General features: G+C 46.0%; 2 protein-coding genes across 2 annotated transcripts; both read right to left on the minus strand.

The window, feature by feature from the left end:
* Nucleotides 1-730: 730 nt before the first annotated feature.
* Nucleotides 731-8,582, minus strand: LOC139761370 (uncharacterized). Its single transcript, XM_071685476.1, has 3 exons — nucleotides 8,428-8,582; nucleotides 4,852-5,033; nucleotides 731-1,754 (listed from the first exon to the last, which is right to left on the minus strand). Coding segments are annotated over exons 1-3 (336 nt in total). The 5' UTR covers nucleotides 8,430-8,582; the 3' UTR covers nucleotides 731-1,602.
* Nucleotides 8,583-13,387: 4,805 nt separating this feature from the next.
* On the minus strand, nucleotides 13,388-16,198 carry LOC139761366 (uncharacterized). The gene is made up of 3 exons (XM_071685468.1): nucleotides 16,175-16,198; nucleotides 14,845-15,023; nucleotides 13,388-14,057 (listed from the first exon to the last, which is right to left on the minus strand). Coding segments are annotated over exons 1-3 (333 nt in total). The 5' UTR covers nucleotides 16,177-16,198; the 3' UTR covers nucleotides 13,388-13,905.
* Between the last annotated feature and the right edge of the window lie 1,373 nt (nucleotides 16,199-17,571).

Raw genomic sequence — 17,571 nt, forward strand, 5'->3', positions numbered from 1 at the left:
CTCCCACTCATTTGCACTATTTCCCAGCAAAAATCGTCCAAATGCCTCTCTCTTCTTTCACTAATAATCTTACTTCTTCATCCCACCACTCACTACCCTTCCTAATCTGCTCCGCCACCCACGCTTCTCATGCCACAAGCATCTTTTGCGCAAGCCATCACTGCTTCCCTAAATACATCCCATTCCTCCCCCACTCCCCTTACCTCTCTCTCTCTCTCTCTCTCTCTCTCTCTCTCTCTCTCTCTCTCTCTCTCTCTCTCTCTTGTAATTATTATTATTATTATTTTTATTATTATAGTAAATTTATTCTATTTTGTCGCTGTCTCCCGCGTTAGCGAGGTAGCGCCAGGAAACAGACGGAAAGAAATGGCTCAACCCACAAGAAGGTTGTAAATTGATCTTCCGTTCTCACAAGTCGTGCAAAAAACATGGTTGCAGACCGAGTCAAGAGGAGGGAAAAAAATGATTGAAGTATCAACGGACATTATTATGTCCTACTGTAGTTTCTGTCATGTGGGGGGGGGGGGGTGGTGGCAGAAGGTGTGGCATATGCCAAGCCCCCCTTCGCCCTGGACACAATATGTCCGCCCTCACTTGTATGAGTAATCGTCTTTGGACAACAAGGGAGGGAGGGGGGAAAACCCCTTTCGTTTGCTCGTTCAAAATGGCGAGTTTTGCCTCGTAATTCATTGTGGTTGGTCGTCACATTTTAGGTAATAAAACATGTCGGTAATTTATCTAATTATATATTATATACTCCTTGATGTACACATTACAGCTCAGGGTTTATATAGATATATATGAAGCAAAATGGCGACACAAGCAGATAAAGCATTGTAAATACACATTAAACTTCCCAAAAACAAAAGTAAATGAAGTAGTTATCCTAACTTAACATTATTATCAGGTTAACCAAAATTCTTCCCCCCACGATGCATTACGAGAATGTATATATATAAATCTGGCATAGATATGATCTTAAGATTTATGGGAGTGTTTTGACCTACTTGAAATTATCCCACTGGTGAATGATGGATCCATTTGGGACAAGAATATGATATTGACGGTGAGCAGCGTGTACACGCCAGGGTTTCTTCCATTACTCATAGTCTAATGTTTTATTTCTCGTAAGATTCAAATTTACTTTTTTTTTGACATGGTTTTGAGTTAATACAATTCTCCTATGACAATAGAGACTATGAATAGCATTCGGTTGCGTGGAGTTCACACCTCAATGGTCTAACTTCCAATGAGAACATATGGTGAGCTTCACCCTTAACGTTGTGTCACTCACCCACCACCTCTGTGGCACATCGTTGCCAGATACTTTCAAGACTTAATTAGTTTTGAAACATTTTCCCACTGAATATCTTCTGCTGTATTTCTCATCCCTTCAAAATACTACGAGGGAACAAAGGGGGGGGAAAAAGGGAGAGGTATTTATTCCACTGGAAATATTATAAAGAATAACAACAGTGTGTCCTCTCAAGTCTTGCCAGTTGGGAAAATAAAAGGTTGGAGGTTGATGGCAACTTAGTAGTGTCACCTTGTGCCACCAGGGGGACGGGCGGCGGGAACGGCCAACCACACTCAGTCGCTCACTTAACACTGGACTGGACCGCCGCTCAACTTTCGTCGTAGGAAAGTGTACTCCCTGGGGAATTGTTTCTGGATGGCAGGCATTAGAGAATTCAGGAGATTCAACTGCTTGTCACTGCAGCCTTGACATCCGTTTATGACAACATGCATATCTCCTGTAGGGGAACAGATGAGACAAGATGAGTTGGATTTGATATATATATATATATATATATATATATATATATATATATATATATATGGATGGGGTTGTTAGGGAGGTGAATGCAAGAGTTTTGGAAAGAGGGGCAAGTATGAAGTCTGTTGTGGATGAGAGAGCTTGGGAAGTGAGTCAGTTGTTGTTCGCTGATGATACAGCGCTGGTGGCTGATTCATGTGAGAAACTGCAGAAGCTGGTGACTGAGTTTGGTAAAGTGTGTGAAAGAAGAAAGTTAAGAGTAAATATGAATAAGAGCAAGGTTATTAGGTACAGTAGGGTTGAGGGTCAAGTCAATTGGGAGGTAAGTTTGAATGGAGAAAAACTGGAGGAAGTAAAGTGTTTTAGATATCTGGGAATGGATCTGGCAGCGGATGGAACCATGGAAGCGGAAGTGGATCATAGGGTGGGGGAGGGGGCGAAAATCTTGGGAGCCTTGAAGAATGTGTGGAAGTCGAGAACATTATCTCGGAAAGCAAAAATGGGTATGTTTGAAGGAATAGTGGTTCCAACAATGTTGTATGGTTGCGAGGCGTGGGCTATGGATAGAGTTGTGTGCAGGAGGATGGATGTGCTGGAAATGAGATGTTTGAGGACAATGTGTGGTGTGAGGTGGTTTGATCGAGTAAGTAACGTAAGGGTAAGAGAGATGTGTGGAAATAAAAAGAGCGTGGTTGAGAGAGCAGAAGAGGGTGTTTTGAAATGGTTTGGGCACATGGAGAGTATGAGTGAGGAAAGATTGACCAAGAGGATATATGTGTCGGAGGTGGAGGGAACGAGGAGAAGTGGGAGACCAAATTGGAGGTGGAAAGATGGAGTGAAAAAGATTTTGAGTGATCGGGGCCTGAACATGCAGGAGGGTGAAAGGAGGGCAAGGAATAGAGTGAATTGGATCGATGTGGTATACCGGGGTTGACGTGCTGTCATTGGATTGAATCAGGGCATGTGAAGCGTCTGGGGTAAACCATGGAAAGCTGTGCAGGTATGTATATTTGCGTGTGTGGACGTGTATGTATATACATGTGTATGGGGGTGGGTTGGGCCATTTCTTTCGTCTGTTTCCTTGCGCTACCTCGCAAACGCGGGAGACAGCGACAAAGCAAAAAAAAAAAAATAATATATATATATATATATATATATATATATATATATATATATATATATATACATATTTATTTATTTATTTATTTTGCTTTGTCGCTGTCTCCCGCGTCAGCGAGGTAGCGCAAGGAAACAGACGAACAGAATGGCCCAACCCAGCCCCATACACATGTATATACATACACGTCCACACACGCAAATATACATACCTATACATCTCAATGTATACATATATACATTCACAGACATATACATATATACACGTACATAATTCATACTGTCTGCCTTTATTCATTCTCATCGCCACCTCGCCACACATGGAATACCATCCCCCTCCCCCCTCAAGTGTGCGAGGTAGCGCTAGGAAAAGACAACAAAGGCCCCATTCGTTCACACTCAGTCTCTAGCTGTCATGTATAATGCATCGAAACTACAGCTCCATTTCCACATCCAGGCCCCACAGAACTTTCCATGGTTTACCCCAGACGCTTCACATGCCCTGATTCAATCCATTCAATCCATTGACAGCACGTCGACCCCGGTATACCACATCGATCCGATTCACTCTATTCCTTGCACGCCTTTCACCCTCCTGCATGTTCAGGCCCCGATCACTCAAAATCTTTTTCACTCCATCTTTCCACCTCCAATTTGGTCTCCCACTTCTCCTCGTTCCCTCCACCTCCGACACATATATCCTCTTGGTCAATCTTTCCTCACTCATTCTCTCCATGTGCCCAAACCATTTCAAAACACCCTCTTCTGCTCTCTCAACCACGCTCTTTTTATTTCCACACATCTCTCTTACCCTTACGTTACTTACTCGATCAAACCACCTCACACCACAATATATATATATATATATATATATATATATATATATATATATATATATATATATATATATATATATATATATATATATATATCAACACAAAAGCCTACTTGTATATATTGAAACGTCCTTCTCAGACACTGCATTTGCCTGCATCATACTCAAGGGGAAGGGGGGTTTAAGTCGTCGTCTTCAGGGGTGGTTTAAGTCGTCGTACTCAAGGGGGGTTTAAGTCGTCGTACTCAAAGGGGGTTTAAGTCGTCGTACTCAAAGGGGGTTTAAGTCGTCGTCTTCAGGGGGTTTAAGTCGTCGTACTCAAGGGGGTTTAAGTCGTCGTCTCAAGGGGTTTAAGTCATCGTCTTCAGGGGGTTTAAGTCGTCGTCTTCAGGGGGTTTAAGTCGTCGTCTTAGGGGGTTTAAGTCGTCGTCTTCAGGGGGGTTTAAGTCGTCGTCTTCAGGGGTGGTAGGGGGTTTAAGTCGTCGTACTCAAGGGGGTTTAAGTCGTCGTACTCAAGGGGGGTTTAAGTCGTCGTATTCAAGGGGAGTTTAAGTCGTCGTCTTCAGGGGGTTTAAGTCGTCGTACTCAAGGGGGGTTTAAGTCGTCGTACTCAAAGGGGGTTTAAGTCGTCGTACTCAAGGGGGTTTAAGTCGTCATCTTCAGGGGGTTTAAGTCGTCGTATTCAAGGGGTTTAAGTCGTCGTCTTCAGGGGTTTAAGTCATCGTCTTCAGGGGGTTTAAGTCGTGGTCTTCAGGGGGTTTAAGTCGTGGTCTTCAGGGGGTTTAAGTCGTCGTCTTCAGGGGGTTTAAGTCGTCGTCTTCAGGGGGGTATAAGTCGTCGTCTTTAGGGGTGGTAGGGGGGTTTAAGTCGTCGTATTCAAGGGGGTTTTAAGTCATCGTACTCAAGGGGGGTTTAAGTCGTCGTATTCAAGGGGGGTTTAAGTCGTCGTACTCAAAGGGGGTTTAAGTCATCGTACTCAAAGGGGGTTTAAGTCATCGTACTCAAACGGTGTTTTAAGTCGTGGTCTTCAGGGGGTTTAAGTCGTGGTCTTCAGGGGGGTTTTAAGTCGTGGTCTTTAGGGGTGGGTGGTTCGTGTACGTGTGTGGCGGAGGGACAGACTTACTGTTAATGGCCCGGACCAATTCCCGGCAATTGCCAGTCTCGCAGTTAGCGCAGGAGACGAGCTCGGGCATGAAGCTGGCGTCTGACAGGATCGACTTCAGTTCGTTGGAGCTGAAGTCCACCAGACTCTTCTGTGAAGCCACCACCACCACCAGCAGCGCCAGGGTCGTCCACCTCGTCCACCTGCCGGGATGGTCCCACCGTCACATATACACGGCATCGGACACACATGAGGCCTATATATACCCAGTGTGGCCAGGTCTCACATACTCTGTGGAACCTAGTGTGGCCAGGTCTCACATACTCTGTGGAACCTAGTGTGGCCAGGTCTCACATACTCTGTGGAACCCAGTGTGGCCAGGTCTCACATACTCTGTGGAACCCAGTGTGGCCAGGTCTCACATACTCTGTGGAACCCAGTGTGGCCAGGTCTCACATACTCTGTGGAACCCAGTGTGGCCAGGTCACACATACTCTGTGGAACCCAGTGTGGCCTGTTCACATACTCTGTGCCACCCAGTGTGGCCAGTTCACATACTCTGTGCCACCCAGTGTGGCCAGTTCACACTGTGCCACCCAGTGTGGCCAGTTCACACTGTGCCACCCAGTGTGGCCAGTTCACACTGTGCCACCCAGTATGATCAGTTCAAACTGTGCCACCCAGTGGTCAGTTCACATACTCTATGCCACCCAGTGTGGCCAGTTCACACTGTGCCACCCAGTGTGGCCAGTTCACACTGTGCCACCCAGTGTGGCCAGTTCACACTGTGCCACCCAGTGTGGCCAGTTCACAGTGTGCCACCCAGTGTGGCCAGTTCACACTGTGCCACCCAGTGTGGCCAGTTCAAACTGTGCCACCCAGTGGTCAGTTCACATACTCTATGCCACCCAATGTGACGAGTTCACACACTTTTTGCCACTCAGTGTGACCAGGTCACACTGTCACCCAGTGTGGCGTGTTCACTGTGTGCTACCTAGTGTGACCAGTTCACATACTCTGTGCCACCCAGTGTGACCAGTTGACACTGCCACCCAGTGTGACCAGTTCACATACTTTGTGTCACCCAGTGTGACCAGTTCACATACTCTGTGCCACCCAGTGTGAACAGTTTACACCCACCCAGTGTGACCAGTTGACACCGCCACCCAGTGTGCCCAGTTCACATACTCTGTGCCACCCAGTGTGAACAGTTTACACCCACCCAGTGTGACCAGTTGACACCGCCACCCAGTGTGCCCAGTTCACATACTCTGTGCCACCCAGTGTGAACAGTTTACACCCACCCAGTGTGACCAGTTGACACCGCCACCCAGTGTGCCCAGTTCACATACTCTGTGCCACGCAGTGTGAACAGTTGACACTGCCACCCAGTGTGACCAGTTCACATACTTTGTGTCACCCAGTGTGACCAGTTCACATACTCTGTGCCACCCAGTGTGAACAGTTTACACCCACCCAGTGTGACCAGTTGACACCGCCACCCAGTGTGCCCAGTTCACATACTCTGTGCCACCCAGTGTGAACAGTTTACACCCACCCAGTGTGACCAGTTGACACCGCCACCCAGTGTGCCCAGTTCACATACTCTGTGCCACGCAGTGTGAACAGTTGACACTGCCACCCAGTGTGACCAGTTGACACCGCCACCCAGTGTGCCCAGTTCACATACTCTGTGCCACCCAGTGTGAACAGTTTACACCCACCCAGTGTGACCAGTTGACACCGCCACCCAGTGTGCCCAGTTCACATACTCTGTGCCACGCAGTGTGAACAGTTGACACTGCCACCCAGTGTGACCAGTTGACACCGCCACCCAGTGTGCCCAGTTCACATACTCTGTGCCACCCAGTGTGAACAGTTTACACCCACCCAGTGTGACCAGTTGACACCGCCACCCAGTGTGCCCAGTTCACATACTCTGTGCCACGCAGTGTGAACAGTTGACACTGCCACCCAGTGTGACCAGTTCACATACTTTGTGTCACCCAGTGTGACCAGTTCACATACTTTGTGTCACCCAGTGTGGCCTCCAGTTGACACTGCCACCCAGTGTGGCCAGTTCACATACTCTGTGCCACCCAGTGTGACCAGTTCACATACTCTGTGCCACCCAGTGTGTGGCCAGTTCACACACTGTGCCACCCAGTGTGTGGCCAGTTCACACACTGTGGCACCCAGTGTGTGGCCAGTTCACACACTGTGGCACCCAGTGTGGCCAGTTCACATACTCTGTGCCACCCAGTGTGACCAGTTCACACACTCTGTGCCACCCAGTGTGACCAGTTCACACACTGTGCCACCCAGTGTGGCCAGTTCACATACTCTGTGCCACCCAGTGTGACCAGTTCACACACTCTGTGCCACCCAGTGTGACCAGTTCACACACTCTGTGCCACCCAGTGTGGCCAGTTCACATACTCTGTGCCACCCAGTGTGACCAGTTCACATACTCTGTGCCACCCAGTGTGGCCAGTTCACACACTCTGTGCCACCCAGTGTGACCAGTTCACATACTCTGTGCCACCCAGTGTGACCAGTTCACGCGCTGTGCCACCCAGTGTGACCAGTTCACCCACTGTGACCAGTTGACACTGTGCCACTCAGTGTGGCCAATTCACACAATATACCACCCAGTGTGACCTGTTCACATACTCTACCACCCAGTGTGAGCAAGTTCACACGCTGTGCCTCCCACTGTGGCTAGTTCACACACACACACACACACACACACACACACACTGTGCCACCCAGTGTAACCTGGTCTCTCACACTGCCGATAACAGACCCTCCCCATGATGGTCAGGTTGATAAAGACCATCCGTGGTCCTCCACATTAATAGTGCGCCCGACCTGTGACGGTCATAGATTTCACCTGATGTGTGTGTGTGTGTGTGTGTGTGTGTGTGTCTGGTGAACCTGTGTGGCACAGACACACAGCCTTCCTTAGGTCAACAAACCTCACGTGGTGAGGGTGGTCTGTGCACATCCTACTACAGCATCATGTTTTCTATACTTACCGATGAACTAAAAGCTGATACATATATATATATATATATATATATATATATATATATATATATATATATATATATATATATATATATATATATATTGGAAAGGATCACAATTTTGCGCGTGATCAAGATATTCCTATGAGTCCACGGGGGAAAATGAAACACAAGTTGCCAAGTGCACTTTCGTGTAATAATCACATCATCAGGGGAGACACAAGAGAGAAATATAACAGTCAGTTGATACGAAGCTACGACGCCATTGGGTAAACATGTGACAATCACACATGTTTACCCAATGGCGTCGTAGCTTCGTGTCTTCGATGTATATCAACTGACTGTTATATTTCTCTCTTGTGTCTCCCCTGATGATGTGATTATTACACGAAAGTGCACTTGGGAACTTATCCTGTTTCATTTTTCCCCCAAGTGGACTCATAGGAATATCTTGATCACGCGCAAAATTGTGATCCTTTCCAATATATATATATATATATATATATATATATATATATATATATATATATATATATCTTATAAAAGAACGCATTATAAAAGTACTCACATTTTCCTCGTGTTGAAGATGTAGTTTACAACTGCAAGCACCAGATCCAGGCAGGTACAGTCTGCTTGTACGAGCGCGTCGCGGGGTTTTTATAGGCCCAGCCAATGCCATAGTTGCCAGTGACCGCCATTAGTACTTTTCAAGGACAGACTCGCAAGTCTGTCATCACCTCTGTTGATTTCGTCATATATTCTCTCTAAGGAAACGTTGGACCATTATCAATGGATGAGTTTCGTCAACGGCTAAGAATATATGTGTCTCTATTATACTTTAGAAGACTTACGGGCTTTTGAGATATGGAGAATTTACTCTAAAAGAAAAAATAAAATGAAATAGGAAAACGGGGAACTCGGGGTTGTTGTAGTTATTGCCAGTTTGGCAACCTACACGACATGTAGGCCACATCCACGTTAAGTGAGAATGTTCGTGCAACTTAGAATGATCTACGATAGATAAAAAGAATGTTCGTGCAACTTAGAATGATCTACGATAGATAAAAAGAATGTTCGTGCAACTTAGAATGGTCTATGATAGATAAAATGATAAATTTACCATCGGTTGATAGACCAGAAGCCTGATGTATGATAAGTGTTAACCTGTGTGGTTGATAGACCAGAAGCCTGATGTATGATAAGTGTCAACATGTGCTGTTTATAGACCAGAAGCCCAATGTATGATAAGTGTCAACATGTACTGTTGATAGACCAGAAGCCTGATGTATGATAAGTGTTAACATGTGCTGTTTATAGACCAGAAGCCCGATGTATGATAAGTGTTAACCTGTGCGGTTGATAGACCAGAAGCCCGATGTACGATAAGCGTCAACCTGTGCGGGTTGTTACGAGAGTTTCGTCTCGCTATGTACGACAGTCAGGTAGGATGCTACCAGCCCCGTCGTGCAGAGTTACCAACGTAGCGCTTTTTCACGCTAAGATTTTTTAGCGCTATTTTTTTTTTTTCTGGATAATTTTAAGTGTTATATCATAATGGTGTGTGTGTGTGTGTCTGTGTAAATACTGTCGTCTTGCCTTGTCTGCCAGACGTAGAAGACACCAGCACAGTTCAAAACACACCAGAGAAGGGGAGGGGGGTTAGTTAGGGGGGGGGAGGTAGAATAGATAGAGATAGATAGCTAGATAGATAGATAGATAGATAGATAGACAGACTGGAGTCGACTGATCCTGAGTCATTACTGAACATTGTTCTATGTTCATCATCTCAGTGAGGTGGGCGAAGCACACCATTTTCAAGTTACGAAGAACAAAAAAAAAAAGGAGGGTCGTCGAAATGGGGGGATGGGGGTCGAATTGGGGGGGGGGTCGAATTGTAGTTACGTTGTGGAGGGGGAAGGTAGTTTGCCCCTCGTTTCAACAGTGACTTGTTAAGTGATAGATAGATAATCAGTAGTTGTAGTTCCTGGATTAATAACATTCAAGTGAACCATTGGGTCTATCGCCAGCTTGCTGTACGAGCGTAAGGAGAAGACTCGAATGGTCGTTAATGGTGGTTTGTGGTGGAGGCGAGTATGGCTTGTCATGCTAATGGGGTTTGTAATGCAGTCAAGATGACCTTGAATAATGATGGGACTTACAACACCTTCTGTGTTGACACGAGGCTAACAACTGTGTGTGTGTGTGTGTCTCTGTGTCTGTGGGTGTGTGTGTGTATGTATGTGTGTGTGTGTGTGTGTGTGTGTGTCTGTGCTGAACACACACGTTACCTGGATCTTATCTCAACCTGTGTGTGTGTGTGTGTGTGTGTGTGTGTGTGTGTATGTGTGTGTGGGTGTGTGTACGTGTGTGTGTGGGTGAGTGTGTGTGTGTATGTATGTGTGTGTGTGTGTGTGTGTGTGTGTGTATGTGTGTGTGGGTGTGTGTACGTGTGTGTGTGGGTGTGTGTGTGTGTGTGTATGTATGTGTGTGTGTGTGTGTGCTGCTTAACACACACGTTACCTGGTTCTTATCTCAACCTGTGTGTGTGTATGTGTGTGTGTGTGTGTGTGTGTGTATGTGTGTGTCTGTGTGTGTGTGTATGTGGGTGTGTGTGTGTGTATGTGGGTGTGTGTGTGTGTGTGTGTGTGTGTGTGTGTGTGTGTGTGTGTGTATGTGGGTGTGTGTGTATGTGGGTGTGTATGTGTGTGTGTGGGTGTGTATGTATGTGTGTGTGTATGTGGGTGTGTGTGTGTGTGTGTATGTGGGTGTGTGTGTGTGTGTGTATGTGGGTGTGTGTGTGTGTGTGTGTGTGTGTATGTGGGTGTGTGTGTATGTGGGTGTGTATGTGTGTGTGTGGGTGTGTATGTATGTGTGTGTGTATGTGGGTGTGTGTGTGTGTGTGTATGTGGGTGTGTGTGTGTGTGTGTGTGTGTGTATGTGTGTGTGTGTGTGTGTGTGTGTGTGTGTGTATGTGGGTGTGTATGTGTGTGTGTGTGGGTGTGTATGTATGTGTGTGTGTCCACACTAGGAATACAAGTGGGAATACCTGGCCTGGAATACTGGAATACAAGTGGGAATGGCTGGCCTGGAATACTGGAATACAAGTGGGAATGGCTGGCCTGGAATACTGGAATACAAGTGGGAATGGCTGGCCTGGAATACTGGAATCACCAGAGATGTTGATAATAGCTAGCGACGACCATGCCCGCCCGCCCACACTGCACGTCTCTTTCCACTGGGGAAAAGATGAAGAAGCCTCGGGAAAAATTGCCTCCAGTGGCGTTTAAAATCTAAGTTGGCTTTGATATACGCTGACATTTTTTCCCACTTCTTTCCCCTCTCTTTTCTCTCATTCCCAACGCGCTTATGTAGCGCCATGTAAACATCATGAAGTCAGAGCTAAAGTCAAAAACATGGCTTCGAAGTACACGACCCGAGTGTCCAAAGTTTAAAAGAAAATATGCCTTACTAAAACTATTAATTACGAGCATAAAGAACAAAATGCCATACTGAAACTATTAAGGACGAGCTTAAAGAACAAAATGCCGTACTGAAACTATTAAATATGAGCTTAAAGAAGAAATGGGGGAAAAAAATAAACTGGCTCTTAGGATTGTAAACTGCCTAAGGAAGTGCTGGAAAATGTCGGGTCGTTGAAAGTTTATGCTACGCGTCTTCACAACCCCAGGACGAGCAGAGAGCGCTATGGAAGTGGGGTATTTAGCAGTCCTGGGATAAATAGTGGGTAGTTTGAGTGGTAAAGTAGTTAGTCATGCTTGCACTAACCATTTGACACCTCAAAGAACAGAAATGAGTCGAAGAGCAACTCAAAAAAATAAGAAACGAGTCGAAGAGCAATTTTTTTCCCACTATCTTTAGTTAAGTTTAGCGCTTTTACGCGAGGGAATTTAGCGGTAGGTGAACTTCTGCGTTGGCAACGGTGTAAGTTGGGCGCGGGGGTTTGGCTCCCGCTAGGTTGGGTACGACCAAGGTTGGCCCGGGTCAGTCACTCACTGGTCGACGTTACGAGAGGTCGTAGAATGCCCCAAGACTCTATATCAACATAACAACCACTCGTATAATACCAGAACTCTGTGTAGGCCTAATTAAAAGCACTCCGAGTATCTTCTTATCATCGAATTTCTCACCTTTTTTTTTAGAAAAGACCAAAACTAGCGAATCAGTCTGGCAAATTGCGCTTACTTCTCTCTCTTCTCTTCTCTTCGTCTCTAAAGTCTCTTGGTTCATGTCGTAGTGGCTTTTTCACACTGGTTTTTCCATCTTGGCCCAGAGATGAGTGGTTACTCCTGCGTGTACCAGCTCTTCCTGAAGGAGGTTAGCACACACTGCTACATACGCTTCCCGCTTCCCCCGTATATAAATGGAATGTCTCCAGTCCTCTTGTGGTCTAACCACAGACTACATCTTCCTCTAACCATAGCCTAACCTAACCTAACCTAACCACAGCCTACATCTTCCTCTAACCATAGCCTAACCTTACACACTATCCTAACCTAACCACAGCCTACATCTTCCTCTAACCATAGCCTAACCTAACCTAACCACAGCCTACATCTTCCTCTAACCACAGCCTAACCTTACACTCTATCCTAACCTAACCACAGCCTACATCTTACTCTAACCACAGCCTAACCACAGCCTAAATTACTCTGACCTAACCACAGCCTAACATACTCTAGCGTAACCATAGCCTAACTTAATCTATCCACATCCTAACAACCTAACCTAACCTAAACACAGCTTTACCTACTTTAAATTTAACTTACTTTATTCTGTCTTACTCTAACCTAACCTAACCTAACCTAACCTAACCACAGCCTACATCTTACTCTAACCACAGCCTAACCTTACACTCTATCCTAACCTAACCACAGCCTACATCTTACTCTAACCACAGCCTAAATTACTCTGACCTAACCACAGCCTAACTTACTCTAGCGTAACCATAGCCTAACTTAATCTATCCACATCCTAACAACCTAACCTAACCTAAACACAGCTTTACCTACTTTAAATTTAACTTACTTTATTGTCTTACTCTAACCTAACCTAACCTAACCTAACCATAGCCAAGCCTAACCTAACCTGACCTAACCTAGCCTAACCTAACCTAACCTACCCTAACCTAACCTAACATAACCTACCCTAACCTAACCTAACCTAACCTAACCTAACCTAACCTAGCCTAACCTAACCTAACCTAACCTAACCTAACCTAGCCTAACCTAACCTAACCTAGCCTAACCTAACCTAGCCTAACCTAACCATAGCCAAGCCTAACCTAACCTAACCTAAGCTAACCTAACCTAACCTAGCCTAACCTAACTTAACCTAACCTAACCTAACCTAACCTAAACACAGCCTTATCTACTTTAAATTTAACTTACTTTATTCTGTCTTACTCTAACCTAACCTAACCTAACCTAACCTAACCTAACCTAACCTCTTGCCCTCCCAGCTCCATGTTTAATAATAATCATGTGATGTCGGTCAATAAAACATATATATATATATTCCATTAGACAATATATTACCTTCCCACACATCACATACTGATGTTATACATACAATATTCCACAACCAACAAGGAAGATTTCTAATATTGACACGAATATTCCGGGGGATCAATATTCGTGTTGGGGAAGACTTGACAGGTTGTTCAAAGACTTAATTAGACCATGTGGTCTTCAACCATGTCGTTAGTGTGACCCACATGTGTCCATTTTGGTCTTGACATGTTCCAAACTACCTGGTGGTTGTTAAATATATATATAATGAATTTATTATAATTATCTTCTATCCTGGTAACTACTACTATATAGAGAAATAATACTGAAGGGTTGTTAGTAAGTTCACCATAGAATATCTGATGTGGTTCACCCCTTGCCAGTGTAGGGGAGATAGGAGGTTGGTGGTTGCTGGCAACTCCACCACCACCAGCAGTGTTGCCACGTGTTGTCAGCAGATGAGACGGTGGTGGTGGTGGCGGACCATGATGATGGGAGAGGAGGAGGAAGGTGGTCAGTTAACATGACACAGGCCCTCGACCCAGCGTGGTTCTCAACATCTGGTATTCCTGATTGTGATTCTTCTCGACGAAGGGCAAGAATAGCTGCAACAGCGCCAGGTTCTCCGGTGTACAGGTGTTGCATCCGTTAATAACAAGGTGCATTTCATCTACACGAAACATGGGGATGAAGGTTAGCTTACATGTCACCATACCTGACATTATTGTACATCATTCTATATATATATATTACCACGGGGGGGGAATGGAAACAGAAGTGCCAAGTGCACTTTCATGTCATAATCACATCATCATCATCAGGGGAGATAAAAGAAGGAATTATAACAGTCACTTGGTATACAACGAAGAAACGTAATACATAAGGGGTTAAGTGGTCGTAATCAAGGGGTTAAGTGGTGGTAGTGTGTAGGGGTTAAGTAGTGGCAGAAGTGTGGAGGGGTTAAGTAGTGGTAGTGTATAGAGATTTAGTAATGGTAGTGTACATGGGTTAAGTGGTGTTAGTGTACATGGGTTAAGTAGCAGTAGCAGTGTACATGGGTTAAGTAGTGGTAGTGTACATGGGTTAAGTAGCAGTAGCAGTGTACATGGGTTAAGTAGCAGTAGTAGCAGTGTACATGGGTTAAGTAGCAGTAGTAGTGTACATGGGTTAAGTAGCAGTGGTAGTGTACATGGGTTAAGTAGCAGTAGTAGCAGTGTACATGGGTTAAGTAGCAGTAGTAGTGTACATGGGTTAAGTAGCAGTAGCAGTGTACATGGGTTAAGTAGCAGTAGTAGCAGTGTACAGGGGTTAGGTAGTGGTAGTAGTGTACATGGGTTAAGTAGCAGTAGTAGTGTACATGGGTTAAGTAGCAGTAGCAGTGTACATGGGTTAAGTAGTGGTAGTGTACATGGGTTAAGTGGTGTTAGTGGTGGTCTGCAGGAAGGTTATCCACTTACTCATGATGGCCCGGGTGAGGGGTCTGCAGGTGTTGGACTGGCAGTGAGCGCAGGCCACCAGCTCAGGGATGAAGGTCTGGTCTCTGAGGGTGGTCTGCAGGTCTCTCTTGCTAAAGTCCACCAGGGTCTGTGATGCCACTGACGCCACTACCATCGCCACCACACTCCACTTCATCCACCTGCGGCAGAAGACCACTCATTACCATAATGATATACAAATGGTCTGTATACATCCACAACACAGACCACCTTCCTCCCTGGCTGGTCTGTGAACCACCTAACTCAGGAAGACACAATGTGTGTGTCTCTCTGTCTCTCCCAACCTTCTCCTTGATGGTAGTGTCTCCCACCTAGTGTCTCACACACCGTGTAACCATCTCTCCCACCTAGTGTGACCAGTTCACATACTGTACCACCCAGTGTGACCAGTTCACATACTGTACCACCCAGTGTGACCACTTCACACACTGTACCACCCAGTGTGACCAGTACACATACTGTACCACCTAGTGTGACCAGTTCACATACTGTACCACCCAGTGTGACCAGTTCACACACACTGTACCACCCAGTGTGACCAGTTCACATACTGTACCACCCAGTGTGACCAGTTCACATACTGTACCACCCAGTGTGACCAGTTCACATACACTGTACCACCCAGTGTGACCAGTTCACATACTGTACCACCCAGTGTGACCAGTTCACATACTGTACCACCCAGTGTGACCAGTTCACATACTGTACCACCCAGTGTGACCAGTTCACATACTGTACCACCCAGTGTGACCAGTTCACATACACTGTACCACCCAGTGTGACCAGTTCACACACTGTACCACCCAGTGTGACCAGTTCACATACTGTACCACCCAGTGTGACCAGTTCACATACTGTACCACCCAGTGTGACCAGTTCACATACTGTACCACCCAGTGTGACCAGTTCACATACTGTACCACCCAGTGTGACCAGTACACACACTGTACCACCCAGTGTGACCAGTTCACATACTGTACCACCCAGTGTGACCAGTTCACACACTGTACCACCCAGTGTGACCTGGTCTCACGTGAGGGTGGTCTATGTACATCCTATGTACACCATAATGTTTCCTACATGACCATTGTTGTACGTGAAGTACAGCTGAACATGACCCCCATATAGTACTCACATGAAGTTGGTTTTTCCCCACTCGTCTAACCTGACCCCCATATAGTACTCACATGAAGTTGGTTTTTCCCCATTCGTCTAACCTGACCCCCATATAGTACTCACATAATGTTGGTTTTTCCCCACTCGTCTAACCTGACCCCCATATAGTACTCACATGATGTTGGTTTTTCCCCACTCGTCTAACCTGACCCCCATATAGTACTTACATGATGTTGGTTTTTCCCCACTCGTCTTCACAACAGCTGACAAGTCCAATGTGTCCGTCCTACGTAGGAGGCGACTCTGACCCTACGTGGCCTCCGTCGCCCCTTTATATACCCGTACACGACCCCCAGGGCGGTAGTTGCCAGACCTCGCCATACACACGTTACGTGACCCTGAATCAAGGTTGACGGGTTACATACAAGCTCAAGTCTTATGCAAATGACCGGCGGACTATGTCAGTAGGGTAGGCAACCACCTCACGTTTTCTTTATGTGTGGAGCAAATGATTATTCTCATAACACTATGTCACCCAGCTCACGTTTTCTTTATGTGTGGAGCAATGATTATTCTCATAACACTATGTCACCCACCTCACGTTTTCTTTATGTGTGGAGCAATGATTATTCTCACACCACATAACACTATGTCACCCAGCTCACGTTTTCTTTATGTGTGGAGCAAATGATTGTTATCATAACACTATGTCACCCAGCTCACGTTTTCTTTATGTGTGGAGCAATGATTATTCTCACACCACATAACACTATGTCACCCAGCTCACGTTTTCTTTATGTATGGAGCAAATGATTATTCTCATAACACTATGTCACCCAGCTCACGTTTTCTTTATGTTGCCCCTGGAAACATGATCAGCTGACTATTGACTCATTTCTCTCATAGTTTGACCCAAACAAACACCTAAGTCTTATAAATTAATAAACTACATCACATATATATATATATATATATCTTTATATATTTATATATATAAACCAGACCTGGGATACATGTTGTCCTAACCCAATTGGCAGGAGGTAATTAGCGAGGCGTGAGACCAGCCAGTTACGAAATGGGATAATTGTGTTAAGGTCAAACCCTTCCCCATGTGTTGCTGCTAGACCTGTTTCCTCTTCCTCAACCCCCATCACCCATCACCTGCCCACCCATCACCCATCACCCACCCATTCCCCATCACCTGCCCACCCATTCCCCATCACCTGCCCACCCATTCCCCATCACCCACCCATTCCCCATTCCCCATCACCCATCCACCTATTCCCATCCCCCATCACCCACCCATCCCCCATCACCCATACCCACCCATTCCCATCACCCACCTACCCATTCCCCATCACCCACCTACCCATTCCCATCACCTGCCCACCCATCACCCACCTACCCATTCCCCATCACCCATCACCTGCCCACCCATCACCCACCCACCCATTCCCCATCCCCCACCTACCCATTCCCCATCACCTGCCCACCCATTCCCCATCACCTGCCCACCCATTCAGCATCACACAGCCACCCATTCCCCATCACCCACCCATCCCCCATCACCCA

The sequence above is a fragment of the Panulirus ornatus genome, chromosome 40, assembly GCF_036320965.1.
Source record: "Panulirus ornatus isolate Po-2019 chromosome 40, ASM3632096v1, whole genome shotgun sequence".
In the NCBI taxonomy this organism is placed as follows: domain Eukaryota; kingdom Metazoa; phylum Arthropoda; class Malacostraca; order Decapoda; family Palinuridae; genus Panulirus; species Panulirus ornatus.

What these genes read in the sequence shown, in the direction of transcription:
- LOC139761370 (XM_071685476.1), bottom strand. An exon ending in ATTGGTCCGGGCCATTAACA is followed by an intron (nt 1,755 to 4,851) that starts GTAAGTCTGTCC and finishes GTTCCCCTACAG; the next exon opens with GAGATATGCATGTTGTCATA.
- LOC139761366 (XM_071685468.1), bottom strand. An exon ending in CCTCACCCGGGCCATCATGA is followed by an intron (nt 14,058 to 14,844) that starts GTAAGTGGATAA and finishes TGTTTCGTGTAG; the next exon opens with ATGAAATGCACCTTGTTATT.